General features: G+C 43.5%; 1 protein-coding gene across 1 annotated transcript; it reads right to left on the bottom strand.

The window, feature by feature from the left end:
- Positions 1–9,720: 9,720 nt before the first annotated feature.
- LOC148163604 (WAP four-disulfide core domain protein 15A-like) lies at positions 9,721–10,117 on the bottom strand. The gene is made up of 2 exons (XM_088026648.1): positions 10,021–10,117; positions 9,721–9,878 (listed from the first exon to the last, which is right to left on the bottom strand). The coding sequence occupies exons 1-2, from the start codon at positions 10,115–10,117 to the stop codon at positions 9,721–9,723; spliced, it is 255 nt and encodes an 84-aa protein (XP_087882774.1).
- Positions 10,118–17,995: the final 7,878 nt, after the last annotated feature.

The raw sequence follows: 17,995 nt of genomic DNA, 5'->3' as shown, positions 1-17,995 counted from the left end.
TTGAACTAATAAATAAAATGGTGTCTTCAGAAAAAGATGCATTAAAATAAACAAATGGCTAACTAATCTAATCAATAAAAGCCAGAAAGCACAAATACACAACATAGGAAGGACAGAGCAAAGGGAAACAGTTCTCCAACAGGGGAAATTTCTAAAATCACTAGACACTTATTTGTACAGAATTATGCAAATAGATATAAAATTTGGGGTGAAATAAGTAATTTCCTAGGAAAGTGCCATGTCTCAATTTTCCCCCAATAGAGATAGAAGGTGAAATCTGAGAGAGAATGAGAAATGATTTTCTCATGTGAAAATGAGAAAAAGATTTCTCAAGAAGAAATAGAGACCATTGCAAAACTACCTTCTCTGGTTCCACAGGAGCTGCTCACAAGCCTTCAAAGACATGACACTTTAAATCCAATGTCACTTAAACTATTCCAAAGTGTCGAAAAAATAATTTTCCCAGGTCTTTTTATGAAGGAAGTATAAAATTGACCCACCCAAGCCTGGCAAAAGTTACATAAAAAGAGAAAGTTACACATCAATTTCACTAATTAATACCAATTCAAAAATCCAAAATAAAATATGAGTAAACAGAATACAATAGCATATTTAAAAAGGAAGGCATCATGAACAAATGAGGGTTTTTTTTCCCTTGAGGAATCCAAGATGGCTAAACATTAGGAAATCCTTCATATAACATATATATATATTTTAAGATTTTATTTATTTATTTGAGAGAGAGAATGAGATAGAGAGAGAGAGCATGAGAGGGGGGAGGGTCAGAGGGAGAAGCAGACTCCCCGCTGAGCAGGGAGCCCGATGCGGGACTCGATCCCGGGACTCCGGGATCATGACCTGAGCCGAAGGCAGTCGCTCAACCAACTGAGCCACCCAGGTGCCCTAACGTATATATATTTAAAGAGGAAAAAAATGATAGGATTCATTCTCATAGATGCTGAAAAGACCTTCCAAAAAGTTAACTCACTCTCATTTATTATTTTCTTTTAATGTATTCACATTTGATAAACTAAAAAATTGACCAATACCTTTTTCACAGAGAAACACAAAGCCTTTTTTCCATTAAGGTTAAGAAGAATGATATACACTAACTTCTCTACTACTTCATATTATATTGGAAGAGGTAGTCAGTGTTATTGTACAGGATTTTAAAAATTAGACACATACAAATTAGAAATAAATAATTAAGATTATCATTGCAGATGACATGATAGTGTATCTATCAAAGCCAAAAGACTCCATGCTACACCTAACATAGAGAGAATTTTGTATTAACATTCAAAAGTCATTGTTCTTCTTACATGTAAAGAAGTTAGGAGATTTAACATGAGGGAACATTTTATTTACAAAACAACAAAAAAATTTAAACAGTAGAAATACACGCCATAAGGAATTACCAAAATTTAAAAACATTTCTGAAGTCCTCAAAAGTATACTTAAATTGGAAGACATCCCTTGTCTTTGGATGGAATGGTTGCAACATAATAAAAATGTCAAATTTCTTCAAGTTTATTTAATATGACCACAATAAAAGTACCAGTAAGGTTTTTTTCTCCCCCAGGGCTTAGAAGAGTTGATTCTAATCTTCATATGAAAAGCAAATGAGCAAGAATAGCTAGGAAATCCCTGAAAAAGCAAAGCATCAGAAAGGACTAACCTTACTGTATTTTAAAAGATACTATGGTGCCTCTAGAGTTAAAGCAGAGTATGTGAATGGTATATGAATAGGCAAATTAAAGGAATAAAATAGAAAGTTCAAGAATAACATTAGTTACACATGGAAATATCATGTATGATAAATGTGGCATTTCCAGTCACTGGAGAAATATATACTTTGTAACACGTTATTAAGAAAGCCATAATAATTTTTTAATGCGTGGTAAAAAAAGAAAAGAAATTATAGTCAAAATCAAAAGACAGGAAAAATTGGGGAAACTATTCTCAGCTAATATCATAGAAAAACAGCTGATCTCCCTCATATATAAAGAGCTTTTTAAAATAAAGAAGATAACTATCAAAAACCCAAGAGGAATGTGATTGAAATGCAGGAATAGAAAATTCATAGGGAAAAATTAAAATGGCTCCTGAAATAAGGAAAAAATAAATAATCAGCCTCTCATTTAAAAAAACTATACATTGGGGGTGCCTGGGTGGCTCAGTTGGTTAAGTGACCGCCTTCAGCTCAAGGCATGATCCTGGAGTCCCGGGATCAAGTACCCACATTGGGCTCCCTACTCAGTGGGGAGTCTGCTTCTCCCTCTGACCCTCCCCCCTCTCATGTGCTCTCTCTCTCATTCTCTCTCTCTCAAATAAATAAATAAAAGGTTTAAAAAAAAAAGAAAACTATACAGTGAAATTATACTCTGATACCATTTTCTACCAGACTGGCAAAAATCTAGAAGTTTAACAACTAACTCCATTGGCACAGCTGTGAAGAAACAGTCTTTCTCAGACATAGCTGGTAGGAACCCCAAATAGTGCTATCCCTGGGGATGGGAATTTAGCAGGGTTTAACCGAATTATGTGTCTATCCTGTCATCAATCACATTCTAGGAATCTACCCTGAGGACATATGTCAACAATCATGCTAACATAATTTGTGACATTTGTAATAGCAAAAGCTTGCTTATTAATGCAAAACAAGGAAATGAGATAAATAAACTTATGACATATCCACACAATATAGTATTATAACATCATTTTTTAAAAACCGAGTGAAGGTCACTATGAGCTGAGATGAAGTAATTGTCAGTTATACGGGTATGTAGGTAGTAAGCTATCCCTCACATAAGAAACAAATGCAAATAAGAATATATATACATAATGAAAATGTAAGAAGGATAAATAAAAAATAAATAAAATTGAAAAAAAAAGAAGATAGCAGGAGGGGAAGAATGAAGGGGGGAAATTGGAGGGGGAGACGAACCATGAGAGACGATGGACTCTGAAAAACAAACTGAGGGTTCTAGAGGGGAGGGGGGTGGGGGGATGGGTCAGCCTGGTGATGGGTATTCAGGAGGGCACGTTCTGCGTGGAGCACTGGGTGTTATGCACAAACAATGAATCACGGAACACTACATCAAGAACTAATGATGTACTGTATGGTGATTAACATAACAATAAAATTTAAATAAATAAATAAATAAAATTGTTACCTATAAGGGTTGGGTGGAAGTAGGCTAAAGGGCATAGCGATGGGAAAAAACCTGCTATAACTATAGCCTTTTATATAATTTTGATTTTTCACCCCCAGCTTTATTGAGATATGATTGACACGTAATGTTGTGTAAGTTTAAGGTGTACAATGTGATGATTGGACACATGTATATGTTGTAAAATGTTTCCCACAATAGCATTAGTTAACACATCCTAACACATCCTAACCAACTGGGCGCCTGGGTGGCTCAGCTGGTGGGACGACTGCCTTCGGCTCGGGTCATGGTCCTGGAGTCCTGGGATCGAGTCCCGCATCGGGCTCCCTGCTCGGCAGGGAGTCTGCTTCTCCCTCTGACCCTCTTCCCTCTCGTGCTCTCTATCTCTCATTCTCTCTCTCTCAAATAAATAAATAAAATCTTTAAAAAAAATCCTTTATTTCAAATAGTTACCATTTTGTTGTCATTGTTATAGTGAGAACAGTAAAGCTCTACTCTCGTAGCAACTTTCACGTATATGATAGTTTTGTGAACTACGGTCACCATGCTATATAGTGATCTCTGGAAGTTAAGTCATCTTTTATCTCCAAACTTAGTTATCTTATGGCTGAAAGTTTGTACTCTTTGGCTAGCTCCCATTTCCCCCACCCCTCAGCCCTGGCAACCACCATTCTAATCTCTGTTTCCATGAGTTTGGATGTTTTCAGATTCCATACATAAGTGAGAGTGGACAGTATTTGTTTTTCTCTCTCTAGCTTATTCCAGTTAGCATGATGCCCTCAAGGTCCATCCATGTTATCACAAATGGCAAGATTTCCCTCTCTTTTGATGGCTGAATAATATTCCATTGCATATATGTACCACATTTTCTTCATCCGTTCATCTTTCAGTGGACACTTGGGTTGTTTCCCTGTCTTGGCTGCAGTGAATAATGCTGTAGTGAATTTGGGAATGCTGATATCTTTTGGAGATAGTGATCCAATCTCCTTTGGAGATTGTTATAGTTATATTGGAGTTATATAGTTATAGGAATTCTTTATATATTTTGAATATTAATGCCCTTATTAGATATATGGTTTACAAATATTTTCTCCCATCCTATAGGTTGCTTTTGCATTTTGTTGATTATTGATTCTGCTGTGCAGAAGTGTTTTCGTTTGATGTAGTCCCACTTGTTGATTTTTGCTTTCATGCTGTTGGTGTTGTATTCAAAAAATCATTGCCAAGACCAATGTTGAGAAACTTTTTCCCTGTATTTTGTTCCAGTATTTTTTGTTTCAGGTCTTATGTTTAAGGTCCATTGCAAGCTAATTTTTGTGAGTGGTGCAGATCAGAGTCCAATTTCATTCTTTTGCATCTGGATATTCAGTTTTCCCAACACCATTTATTGAAAAGATTATCCTCTCCCCACTGAGTATTCTTGGCTGCCCTGTTAAACATCAGTCAACCAAATATGCAAACATCCATTTCTGGGCTGTCATTCCATTGGTTCATGTGTCCGCCTTCATGTCAGTAACATGCTGTTTTTTTCTGTGCTCAATGTGGGGCTCGAATTCATGGCCTTGAGATAAAGAGTTGCACATTCCACCAACTGAGCCAGCGAGGTGCCCTAGCATTATGTTCTTTTTATCCGTATGGCTTTGCAGAAAAGTCTGAAATCAGGAGGGGTGATGCTCCTAGCTTTGTTCTTTTTCAAGATTCTTTGATACTTTGGGGTCTTTTGTGCTTCCATAGGAATCTTAGCATTGTTTTTTCCATCTCTGTGAAAAATGCCATTGGCATTTTGATAGACGTTGCATTGAATCTGTAGATGGCCTTGGGGAGTATGGACATTTTAACAGTATTAACTCTTCTAACCCATGAACACAGGATATCTTAATATTTATTTGTGTCTTCTTCAATCTCTCCCATCAGTGTCTTGAAGTTTGCAGTGTAGGATCTTTCACCTCCTTGGTCAATTTTATTTCAAGCCCTCTGCCCCTTATTCTTTACACTCCACATGCTTTTGCAGAGAGGCCACACATGTAGATGTCTTGTCACTCACTTCCTCCACCCAGCTACCAGACCAATGAAACTGGACATGAAGAAGAAGCATGTTCACTTATTCATTTTCTAATCAATAGGCATTTCCAGAGTGTCTATGCAAGTCCTATACTGGCTGCTAGGGATACACAGATCAATCAGGCCAAATCTGAACTCAAAGAAGGTCCTGGTGATAAAAGCATGTCTTCATCGGGGAGCTTTGGAAGTTTTCGGGCTTAATGGGGAAAGAGAATTCAGAGACCACATACACGAGGGCTTAGTCTCTCTTAGGAGAGAAAAGCAGGTCAGAGCCATAGCACTAGAACCAGCCAGATGGCCTCCAGGTCCACAGACACCCCCAGCCACCGGTCCCCAGCATCGCCTTAGGCCAGGCAGAGAGGGAGAATGGTGGCGGCAGAGTTAAACGAGCACTGCTCAGAGGTCAGGACCCCGAGTTCAAATCCTGACTTTTTTTACTGCATCAGGGCCTTACTTTTCCCATCTGTAAAATGTGGCCATTGGACTAATCCAAGTCGTTCTTTGTATTCTGGTGGTCCTATTGGGTTTGACCCTTGGTATCAGGCTAGAATCCATTCAACCTGGGGAACAACCGTAGCAACAGCCCTCCATGTACAAGTGCTTTACAGCAGACCAATTCCCTGGCCTGCACCACTGGTGCCTTGAAGGACGTGATTACGCCCATTTTAATAGTGAAGAAAGTGAGTGTCGCTGAGTCTCAGGCAGGTACTGCCACCGCCTAAGGCAATAAGCAAGGCCGAGGCAAAGCTGCCATCCAAACTGAGGTCTCCTGAGCCCAGCAGCAGGGCTGCTCCTTTATGCTTCTCCCAGCTTCTCCCTCCCAGGGCGCAGCTCAGAGAGATCAGGCACAGAAGCCCTGGCCCGGGAGACTCTCTAGGCCAAGGAGTGCAGAGGGTCAGTGGATTTAGGCCACAGTGGGGGAGGGGGATGTCCATCCAGGGGGTCCTATATCTGAGCCTTGTTCATCTTACCTTCCTCCGGGACCACGCACAGCTTCCTGCTCCTGCCCTTGTCCCACTTTAGGCTGTGTCAGCCCAGAGCACCCTTTTTGCAAAAGTTTCGAGGGCTGAGCATCCTACACGTGCCTTTCACCACTGAAGACTTCCCAGGCTTCACCTGAACTGGAGAGAGCAGGTCCAGGGCTCAAGACCCTCCTGCTGTCCAGGACCCCAGGCCTGCCTGGCTGCCCAGCTCCATAGAAGCCAACCCCTCTCCCCTGTCCCGCGCGTCTCATAAAGGAAGGCCTGATTCCTTTAAGCCAGTGGGCCCCCTGGTGGACTGACTGGTAGCTGAACCTCCGCCAGCAGCCACCAGTAAGATTTACAAAGTTGGCAGCGTCAGGGGCCTAGTTAGGCCTGGTCCCCAACCAGATTCAGAGGGATCCCTGTAGCACCCCAAGACTCTCTGTCCTCTGTCTCAGCCTTTGCCCCTTCCTTGTAGATAGGACCTTCTCCCCCAGGTTCGGAACATTTGTAGGATTCCTGCATCTTATTCAATAAGCATTGCTTCTTCACTGAGCATGGTTGGTCATCCCGGCACGAACCTGAGGGCTGACCAACCCGGAGCCAGTTGGGGGGTTATAGGGGAGCAGGCTCTAGCTTTCTCTTCCTCTGAAGAGAGACAACATGGACAAGGAAGGAGTGCATGTGACAAATGCACAAGAGAGCATCTTCTGAGGAAGTGAAGGAAGTCCCCAGAAGGTGGCGGGGGGTGAGGGGGGCAGTCAGGACCCAGACATGGGCGAGGGGAGAGTGCCAGGGACAGCCTGATAGGTGGGCAATAAGAGTCCCTGGCTCAGGAGGGAATGCATAGGGTTCACGTTCAGGTGTTCCTGGCCTAGGGAAAGATAGACGTGCAGAACAAGGACTGACAGAAACGGAGGGAGAAAATAAAGACAAACCTCTGGGAACATTATGATGAAAACTGAGTGTTAGAGATAGAAGGACAGGCAGACAGACAGACGGACAGACAGAGAGAGAGAGAGAGTAAGATAGAGTAATAAAAATTAAAACGAGTCAGAACTTCAAATAAATCCAGACAGCTATCTAGAGGGAACGAGGTGAGGAGTAAGGGCGCAAGGAGATGTAGAGCATGAGAGCGGGGTGAAGGACAACAGAGAGACAGAGGGAATATGGCCGACAGGGCTGTTTAGTCAAGGGATGATTTCAGGTCATCCAGACACCCTCTCAGACGGACTCCTCACAAAGAACCTGCCCAGGGTTTGTCTGAGTTCTCTTTCCTGCCATGCCCAATGGAAGGACTTGATTGAACTCCTGCCTTACGAAAGGAAGAGGAGGTCACCCCCAAGCTAGCCGGGAGCCCTGCCGTCTCTGACCTATTACTCAGAGACAGGGGACTCCCGTGGTAGGTGATGTTCATTCAGGTGCTACCTGTCAGCATGGTTGACACTTTTTATATCGCCCTGTCTTCTGAGACTTCCTCCAACCTGCCCCCCTCCTCCACAGCAGGCAGCCTGCCTCGTGGCCTGATGGGTCTCCTTGTCTCTCAGACATTTCCCCCAATAAACTCTTGATCCAGTCTCGTCTTGACATCTGCTTTTCAGAGGCTCCAAAGAACACATGCATCTATTTGTTTGGGCTTGAATTATTCAGGCAGCGAAGGAAAAGAAAGTAGGGAGGCAGAAGTTTTGGAAGAGAGAACATGTTTTTTTCTGATACATATCACTATCGAATGAAGATGGTAATTAGATTCCACTAGAAACGTTAAAAAGAGTGAGGTCCCCATTTTGTTTAAATGACTATATTCAGCGTATACCTAAAAGTTCAGCACTTACGGCCATGTGAACTATGATGAAAAATATTCGATGTCAACTTAAAACCTTCTAGGCAATAGTAGCTTCCCAGAAATTTGTTTCAGATGTATGTGTCAAGAAAAAATAAATTTTTTTGAAAACCACTCTCCCAGACCTGAAATCCTTTGTGACCCCTATTCAAGACTGAATCACATAGCAGAAGGTGAGAAAACGTAAGGCTAAATAACACTTCATTATTAGTTAGATCAGGGGCTAAACGCCCAAACTAAGATTCAAGGTAGCTAACCTGGGTCACAGCCTTTCCTTTTCCTGATTGATGATGGGCCTAGATTTTAGACCCTAAAGTAGCTTAGAACTAAGGCATGACCTGCTCCATGTCCAGCCCTAAATTCCAGACCTGGCTCTAGATCTTCTAATCCAACAAGAAGAAAGGCTGCAAGCAGCAGTACCAGAGACAATGTAGCAAAAAGGCTTCTTCCTCCATCTCCAGGTACCGTGTGCACCTTTCATAGGATTCACACACAGAAGATAGGACTCAAAAATGCCCCTGGAATCTGACCAACAGAAAATCTGAGGGTCAGGAGACATTGAAAGAGAGAAACAAATCAGAAAAAGAGAAGTGCAACAACCAACCAAAATTAAATGTGAAACAGTAACCTCAAACTCTAAAGGATCCCCCCAAAAGGCTGAAGACAGAGAAACGGGGGTGGGTGGATATCCAACAGTCTTAGATTTTTATGTAGTTTTAAATATATAACTTTATTTCTTTGTGTTGTTTTCATGTTAATAAGCATTAAACTCTTTTTTTTAAAAGATTTTATTTATTTATTTGAGAGAGAGAATGAGAGAAAGAGAGCACGAGAGGGAAGAGGGTCAGAGGGAGAAGCAGACTCCCTGCTGAGCAGGGAGCCCGATGTGGGACTCGATCCCGAGACTCCAGGATCATGACCTGAGCCGAAGGCAGTCGCTTAACCAACTGAGCCACCCAGGCGCCCAAGCATTAAACTCTTGACAAAAGGAACCGTGGGCGGTGACGAGAGAGCACGGGGGAACTGGGGATCAGTCATCCAAGTCTGAGCCTGTCCGATGGGTCTTCTCAGATCTGATTGAGAAGGGGTTTCTACCTGGGAAGAGACGAGGGAATCAGAGATGTGGGAAGGTGCGAACGTGAGAGGGACATACACTGGGTCCCAAGACCCCCGTAGTCTGCATCCTGCTGGGTGCTCTCCTCCCGGGAGCACGCGGATGCACTGCCCAGGAATCAGGGACAGGGGACAGGGAATTCTAGGAAAGCCATCCTAAGGAATTAGAATCTTATAATCCCTTACTTCACAGTTTGAATGTGGAGACGAAAGTGACTCATTATTACAAGCTGTAAGAAAAAAACAATGGCAGTTGAAAATCGTCATAATAAAACTTCAATAACGGTTGAGGGGCTTGCCAATAACCTTGTCCGAAGGGCCCGGTCACTCAGAAGAAAGGAGGGATGCCCAGGAAACGGAACTGTGCCTTTTTGAGGAAGGGGTCTTGGGCCTCCCTCGCTACGGCCCGACCGGCGAACCAAATTTCAAGGCAGACCCCGGTGGTAAAGCTCTGATGTCACAGATTTCTAAGAGCACTGCCAGTTCTGGCCTGCTGCCGGGACACCTTGTTCTTCTGGAACATTCCCGGGACACAGCCCAGGGCAGCAGAGGGGGGAGAGGGGCTCTCACCTCATTCCAGGCTGAGCCACGGCTCCATACACTGCTGCCTGCAGTTGTAGAAGCAACACTTCTTGTCCCCCTTGCAACCTCTGTCGCGCCCGCACAGAGGTAAGAGGACGAAAGGGCAGCCAAGTGAAAACTCGGGGCAATACCCAGGTTTCTTTACAACTGAGGAGAAACGCCACAGGGTGAGCTGGGGGCGCCGGAGCGTCGTGGCCAGGCAGCGCGGCCAGCAGGCCCCCGGGACCGCTCCGAGGAAGGTTCCCCCACCCCAGCCACGCGCCGGCCCGCCGCGCCCGGGGACACGCACCCTTCCGCTGCCCCTGCAGCCCGGGCTGCGCCGTGTGGAGGCCCAGGAGGAGGAGGAGGTGGATCGCGGTGAGTGCCGACGGGCCGAGCAGCTTCATGGCGCGGCCGGGTGTGTGCGCAACGTGCGGGGTGATTCTTGGCTTATATCGCCTCTGGCGGGGGGCCCGCCGTCAGGGGGCGCTGTGGTTCCCGGGGGGGGCGTTGGTCCAAGGTCACAGGTGCCTCCCTCGGACCTGGAAATAGCAGCCTTCCCGCCACCCCCCCAAGAGAGGCCTGGCAGTGACCCCTCTTTTTCAGGGAGGGTCAGGGCTGGCCTGGCCCTTACTACTCGGTGCTTTACGGTGTGGATTTGGAGGCGGTAGGAGGGAACCGGCTTTTCCGGGGCGCTCCTTGGGTCTGACACACTCCGCTCTTCTCACTGTGTCTCCAGATCAATTTAGAGCAGCGGATTTCAGAAATGCGTACATTTGAAGAGATTACTTTGAAACAGACACAGGCACAAAGACAAGGCCAGAAAACGAGCTATTAGCAAGATCGTATCTAGACTTAGGGAGAATATCAATGCGTTGGGCGCCGGAGACAGAACTCGAAGTTCTGTGAATGTTTTCTACCTTAACTCCTGTCTCTGTGCCTCCACAACTTTGTGAACATTTCATTTGCTGATCAGGTCTAACTGGAGGTCACTTTGGAACGTGAAACCCAGGCCCCAAGACCCTGCTAGCTCACCCTGCCCTCCCATACAAGGGTGCGATGTTCCTGCTTGCCTGGTGGCAAAGAACCTACCCGTCCAAACAGATATATGGATGCTCACAGGAGAATGGGTACCAGCTGTGGGAGGCAGAGAGCTGCTGAAAAGGGTCAGTCCCTGCAGCAGCAGCTCTGTCCACCTGTTCCTTTCTTTCCAGCACCGTGTTGTAGCTACCTCCTGGCGTTTTTCCACTGGGCATCTTCCTTTCTAGCTCTAGCTTGGCCTGTTCTCTGTGAAGTTCAGTCCAAATTTAGAAGAAAAAAAAAAATCCTTTCCAATGGGTTTAACAGGGCAGTAACTTCAAGTGTCTGCACTTTTATTCTCAAGATTTTTGTTTGCAGTCCCACACGCCCACTCGTGACCTTTCTATTTTGAGAGAAACTTGATATTCACTGCAGTTTTATGCTACTAAAATATGACAAAGATATGACATGCAAGGGAAGCTATATGCCAGTCTTCCTATAAACGTAAGGCAAAAATCCTAAGCACAATATTAGCTAGTGAATTTTGTCATATGTAAAAATGGTGATGCATCATGAACAAGTGGGGACTTATTTCAACCGTTATATGGTTGGTTTAACATTCAAAAGTCAGCCAGTGGAATAGTCCTTACTAAGAAATAAGGGGAAAATCATATGATCATCTCCACATCAGCAGTAGAATATATAAAAAATTATTTATCCATTAATGGTAAAAGAATACAATGGTACAGGATTAGAAGTTCACTTAGTTACTTTGATAGCAAGCCTCTATAAAATCCCTACTGCAGAAGTAAGCATTTTCAGAATGGTGGAATAAGAGCTGCTCCTCCATAAAAGCCGTTAGAATATGAACAAATGTTGTCAAAATCAACCTTTTCAGAACTTTGCAACTTACCAAAGGCGTGCAACAATCCATGAAGTGTTTATTCAAGAAGAACAACTGCATCTGGGCAAGAAGGGAGAGCTTCCTGGCAATCTGACTTGCCCCACTCGCGTCCCTTTCTTCCTGGCTGGGAGGTAGCCTGGAGGCCAGCAGGCTTGCACTGTGGGGGGTGTGAAAACCAGCAGCATGGCACTCACTGAAGTACAGAGTGCATTTGATGCTACTCGAAAGCTCCATCACCAAAAAAAGGGTCCCTATTTGACCTGTCTGGCAACTTCATAAAAAGAGCCTGTTTTATTTCACCCAACTCAGAGCTTGCTGTTTGTGGTCAGTCCTCTCCCTGGGTCAATTTTTTGACAGTATGGCATCTTCAGACAGTGAGACCAATGGGAGCTAGTGAGAGGCTGACCAAAAAACATAAAAAGAACAAGTGGGGAAGGCCACACACACGTGTGGGGGTGTGTCTAGGCCTAGTGCTAGGTACATGCTCTGCGGACAGGCCTGCTGCTCTATTTACATATTGGCCCCATCCTTCATCTTGATTAGGATTTCAGGGCTGATTACGATTGATGTCTTGTACTTGCTGTTTGGGTTGAATATAGTCGCTGTCTTGGGATCTATCTTGGTGTCCGCCTTGTTGTAGATGATGGAGTAGTTCTCTACCTTGATGTTAGCCTGGCATGTCACGGTATATAGGCCACATCCTTGATCTTGATTAGGATAGGATGTGTCTGATTATGATCATTGTCATATACTTGCTTTAAAGTTAGGATATTGTAACTGCCTTTGGAGCCAGCCTGGTGTCTGCCTTTTTATCCAGAAGAGTGTGGACCTTGTTCTCTGTTTGGAAATCTGTATGATCCATCTGGTGACTGATAATAAGAGTGTTTGGGCTCAATAATCTCCAAAGTTCCCTTCCACCTCTCACCCCTCCCCATCTGCTCCCCACCAACTCATCATGTTCCACAAAGGGCTGTGGCTTGGGTTGCAGAAGAATTAGTTCCCATCAGGAAGAAGAATATGTGCCCAAATAGCACCCAGAAAACCCTTAAAAGTCATTCTGCTTGACAGCTTTTCCCCAAGCCCACCTCCTACACTCACCACTGAGGCCCATCACAGCTACTTGCTCCTCAAAAATGAGGAGCAGAGAAAGGACAAAGATATTGGACTTCATCTTGCCAGGAAAGCCTTGGCTAGAGCTGAATTGAGTTTCTCACATATGCCTACCTTGACTCTGTACCAGGGTCGGCTGAAGTCACAAAAGGCACTGTCCTTTCTTAGCTTATCGATAAACGCCAACTTCTGCAGTCCAGCTCAATAGGGGACACTGTCAGAGTCCCCAGGAACTGCACAGAGACACAATGTCAGAGGCCTTTGTATTCCCCTAAAGCTCCAGCAAATCTTTATCAATACTCAAAAGTCATCACGCTAAGCCTTCGTTATTTATCGAAGAAATTCAGTACAGAGAGAAGAGACTTACTTCAGGTTATAAAACTAATTCTTCCGTGATGCCCTCATTTAAATACTCCATCACAAATATAACTCTGTACTTCTTGTTTCAAAATGGGCTTGAGTTAACATTCTATTTTACCTGAGAAGGAATAGTCATAGAGGTAGAAAGACACTGAAGACAATGCAACTTCATGGAAGCCAAGTAAAGGTTTCAAGAAGCAAACAGTGTGCACCAATTACAAAACTGGCTGTGAGGTTCATCATGATAAAGACTGACATGTGGGGGCACCTGGGTGGCTCAGCCGGTTAAGTGTCTGCCTTCGGCTCAGGTCATGATCCCAGGATCCTGGGATCAAGCCCTGAGTCAGGCTCCCTAATCAGCAAGGAGCCTGCTTCTCTCTCTCCCTCTGCCCTTCCCCCCACTCTTCTCTCTCTCCCCCTCCCTCTCTCAAATAAATAAATAAAATCTTAAAAAAAAAAAAAGACTGACATGTGCCCAAAGCTTTACTGTCTTCAGCTGCTGCTACTAACTTTAATTACAGAAGATTAATTAATAGTTGCTATGTTGAGTTGTCAGTTGGAGAATAGAGAACAGAAGTAGTGTTTTCAAGAAGTCTGAATTTGCAATGGAGTGGAAGTCTGGGCCATACCTGTGGGCAAGGTGAGCTCCAGAGATATTTTCAAAGGGTGGGAGGAATTTAACATGTTTTCATGGTGATGGGAATGAGTGTTGGATAAAGAAGTAAGAGTGTTGGTTTCCTTATTGGGGTCTTTTCAGTAAATCTACCTGAACAACAAAATTAATTTTTTAACAAAAAATAGTAAACAGCTACAGCCCCAATAGTCTGTGAGGAATATTTGCCATCATCAATGAATTTATTAATATATTGACAGAAGATGCAAAGAGAATATTTCCAACTTATCTAGAGAAGTACAATTTCCTGCAAATGTGAGAACGTCCTGAATAGTCTAAAGAGCATTCCTTTACTTTAACCCATGAAAATTGGCTTGTGGGCAGACCACAGGACCACTGGAGCATCCCAGTAGTGACCTTATATGCATTCAGAACACCATGGAGGGTGGTCCTGGAGGAAGGATAGCTTGAAAACATATTTCCAATCACTCTATACTAAAATCCTGATCTACCTGCAGGGAATGCCATATGTAAGAGAAAAGGGAAAGACCAACCAAGTTTTTATGTAAAGAACATAGATTAAAAATTACTAAGTTGTCAGACATAAGGCATGTGAGCTACATGGTTTCACTGAGCCATTCTGAGCTCCTACCAAGGTTATGTGTGTGCCCCAAGCATGGTAATATCAAAAGCTGAGGGGCAATATTTCCCTCAGGCAGAGACCTGAGCAGATTAAGTTGAAATGTTCCTGAACTATAATTGCCTACAGTGCCTACTGTGCCTTAATTACCTATGCACTCCTTCCCACCATTGCCTCAAAAAAATACCAGAAACCACTCTATTCCAAGCTGACTAATAGAAGAAAAGATCTGACAGTATTAACCCTACTTGTGGATGAAAGAACAAAACCTTTGTCTAATCCTGTGTGCAGAAGGTACAGATAAAACTAGGGGGTGAAGATTTGCAAAAACACAACCAGACAATTGCAAGCCAAAAATAGCACAAGATAATGATACTCATATAAGAATAGAATTCAGTGAAATTTGGGGGGAAAAGGCATTTCAAAATTAAAAAGGAATGTATTGATAAAAATGGAAGAAGCAATCAGTGCTTTCAAAAGCAGAAAAATGGTATGATTGGTGAATAAATCCTTGGTATGGTATCTTGATAGGGGAAGGAAAAGCTCCTCCTGGAAAAATCAAGAAAAGGTTTGGAAAATATTAACATGTATAAAATTTCATATAAGAATGGAAAAATAATATGCTCAAAGACTAAAAGAGGGGAATTTTACAGTGTTTTGCAATTCAAAGCAAAATTACTTGAAAACATAGAAAATGTAACAGAATTAATTACCGTGTTGCTTTAAGAATAGAGACAAAACCCAAACTGTACAAATATCCTGAAAGAAGTATAAAAAAATTGTCTATCTCTTTTTAAAAAAAAGATTCTATTTATTTATTTGGCAGAGAGAGCACAAGCAGGGGGAGCGGCAGGCAGAGGGAGAGGGAGAAGCAGGCTCACCGAGCAGGGAGCCTGATGTGGGGCTCGATCCCAGGACCCTGGGATCATGACCTGAGTGGAAGGCAGAAGCTGAATGAGCCAACCGGGTGCCCGTAACTATCTCTTGCCTTAGGTCCACAAAGAGCTAGGCCCAGATGATTTAATATAGAGCAATAAGATGAGAAAAATCATGGTAGAAATTTCCTGCAGAAACTTCCTTAAGACCGTGGAAGAAGAAATGATGGGGAGAAAGTACAAGCCCCACGTTAATGCATACAGGAGCAGGATGGGTGACACGGACATTCACCAGGGTGATAATTTGGATCAGCCAGTACAGCAAAGTCCACCCCTTTCTATCACTTGTATTTGGAGTAGTGTTCATCTCTAAGAGTTCTATACCCAGCAAAACTACCCAGCAAAAATGAAGGAGAAATTAAGACACTCCCAGAAAAACAAAAACTGAAGGATTTTGTCATTAGTAGACATGACCTACAAGAAATGCTAAATGGAGTCCTTGAGGAGAACTGAAAGAACACTACGTAGTAATTCCAAACCATAAAAGGAAATAAAGAATAACAGTAAAGGTAAATATTTCATCCACATTCCTTGTTACAGCTGCATAGCACTTCACTGTATACATGTACCACCATTAACCCAATCACTCTCCTCCCCATGTGTGGGCATTTAGGTTTTTTCCAATATTTAGCTCTTACAAACAATGCTGTAATTGATGCATGTACTTTAAAGATTTTATTTATTTATTTGACAGAGAGAGAGAGAGAGAACAAGTAGGCAGAGAGGCAGGCAGAGGGAGAGGGAGAAGCAGGCTCCCCACGGAGCAGGGAGCCCGATGCGGGGCTCGATCCCAGGACCCTGGGATCATGACCTGAGCCGAAGGCAGCCGCTTAACCAGCTGAGCCACCCAGGTGCCCCTGCATGTACTTTAATTCCACACTTTGGCTTATATTATTCTATTGGGCTGGAATTGCTACCAGAAATGTAGCAATTGCTACTGGAAAGTATAACCTATACTTTCATTCAGAGTCAGGCCAAGCCAATGTGTCCATAGTCGTTTTTGAAAGACTCCTAAATCCTCTTGCTTTGGTCTACATCCTATGGAAAGAAAAATGACTTTAAATCAGAACAGATAATTCCCATTCTCAGCTCTGCTTCTGACTCCTAAACAGTTTTCCCGTCTGTAAGATGGAGGCAGTTTTCTGATTCTGTCAACAGGGATTTCAACTCCAAACTCAATGTAAGGTTGTGGCTCAGGGCATCTGTTACAAGCTGCAGAGAACCTGACTCCTAGGGACAGACACACATGGATGGCTAGAACAGAGCTTGCAAGGTCCTGGAAAATGGCTCAAGCGTGCCTAAGCTTATAGTGACGTTCGTTGCTTTACCCCTGGGGTGTGTGAAGACCCTGGAGAGACGGTATCCAGTTCCTTGTCTCAGCAACAACTAGTGGGTACTGGGGAACTTTGGGTGTCTGGTGGAGGGTGGTGTCAAACAATGACCTATTTTCTGGTTTCTTTACTCACAAGCCACACTGAACACTGTCTCTAACACAGCTCCATAGAAGTAGCTCAGAGATTTTGTCCAGGGTAAGAGGCAGTCTGTAACAACAGAGACCTCTGAAGCTCTCCCCCTAAAAATGGGCTTTATTTGGAACAGAGCATGGAAAAGTTCAAGCCTATAGGCGCTCTTTAAAACAATGGAGATTTTGGTGGTAATCAATTAAGAGGAAGCTGGCAGCTCCATGAGAGCAAAAAGCTCAACTACAAGCCAACTAGTTTACTAATTTACAACTAGTAATTCCCAGAAAGATTCATTGAAAAAGACAACTAAGGAGAACCCTTCTAGGGTGGGAACAAACCTCAAGGACTACTTCTGCAAAGGGGCTCAAATAATTAGATAAAACTGCAAAACAATTTCTGCCACAGGGAATGTTTGGGGAAAAAAATAGAACGATCAACTGACAATTTTGTGGAGCCTACAAGATGGGTGTGATGCTGACAGCCACACAGCTTAACAGACAGCCAGGGAGACTGATGATAATCTTCCTAAAGGAACACTGAGGCTGAGACATGGGAAAGGACTTAGGCTTCTTGGAAATTTCCAGTATTTGAGTGTTTTTAGTATTTGGAGGGATCCAGTGTTCTGTTCTCAACCAGAGCGATTTTGCCCCCACCCTGAGGACATTGGGCAATGCCTGGAGACATTTAGTCTGGTAGAGGCCAGGAATGCTGCCAAACATCCTACAATGCACAGGAAAGCTCTGATCCCCACAAAAAAGAATGATCTGACTCAAAATGTTAATAGTGCCAAGACTGAAGAATCCTGGGTTGAGTATGATGGACTAGTACTTGTGTTCATCAAGCACAGTTAAGGAAAGGACATGACTGGGTATTGGGTCCTCTCTGAAAGCCGCAGCATCGAGCAGATTTTGATCAGCTGTCCTTCTGCCTCTTGATCTTCAGGAGACATCAGTTCTTCCAGTGGCTCTTCTGATCATTATACCTAAAGGTCTCCTAATCTGTGGAGTCCAGATTCTCAGCAGGAGAACTTCAGCTCTTGGTTTTATTCTGAAGGTCAATTTTTTTTTAAATCAGGAGTGTGCTTTGATTTTTAGTTTGTTTACTTTTTAGAGCCCACTGAACATGTTCTGTAACGTGCTTGAAATCTTGTAATTGGAATTTCCTTTTGCAATTTATTTTTTGGTAACAAATGCCCTATTTCAAGTAGAAGCCTATTTATGAGGGGACAGGACAAGTCCCA

Source organism: Eumetopias jubatus, unplaced genomic scaffold (genome assembly GCF_037043125.1).
Source record: "Eumetopias jubatus isolate StellerSeaLion01/CBP00866 unplaced genomic scaffold, mEumJub1_p1.0 scaffold_9, whole genome shotgun sequence".
Classification (NCBI taxonomy): domain Eukaryota; kingdom Metazoa; phylum Chordata; class Mammalia; order Carnivora; family Otariidae; genus Eumetopias; species Eumetopias jubatus.
This window is presented reverse-complemented; position numbering and strand designations above follow the sequence as displayed.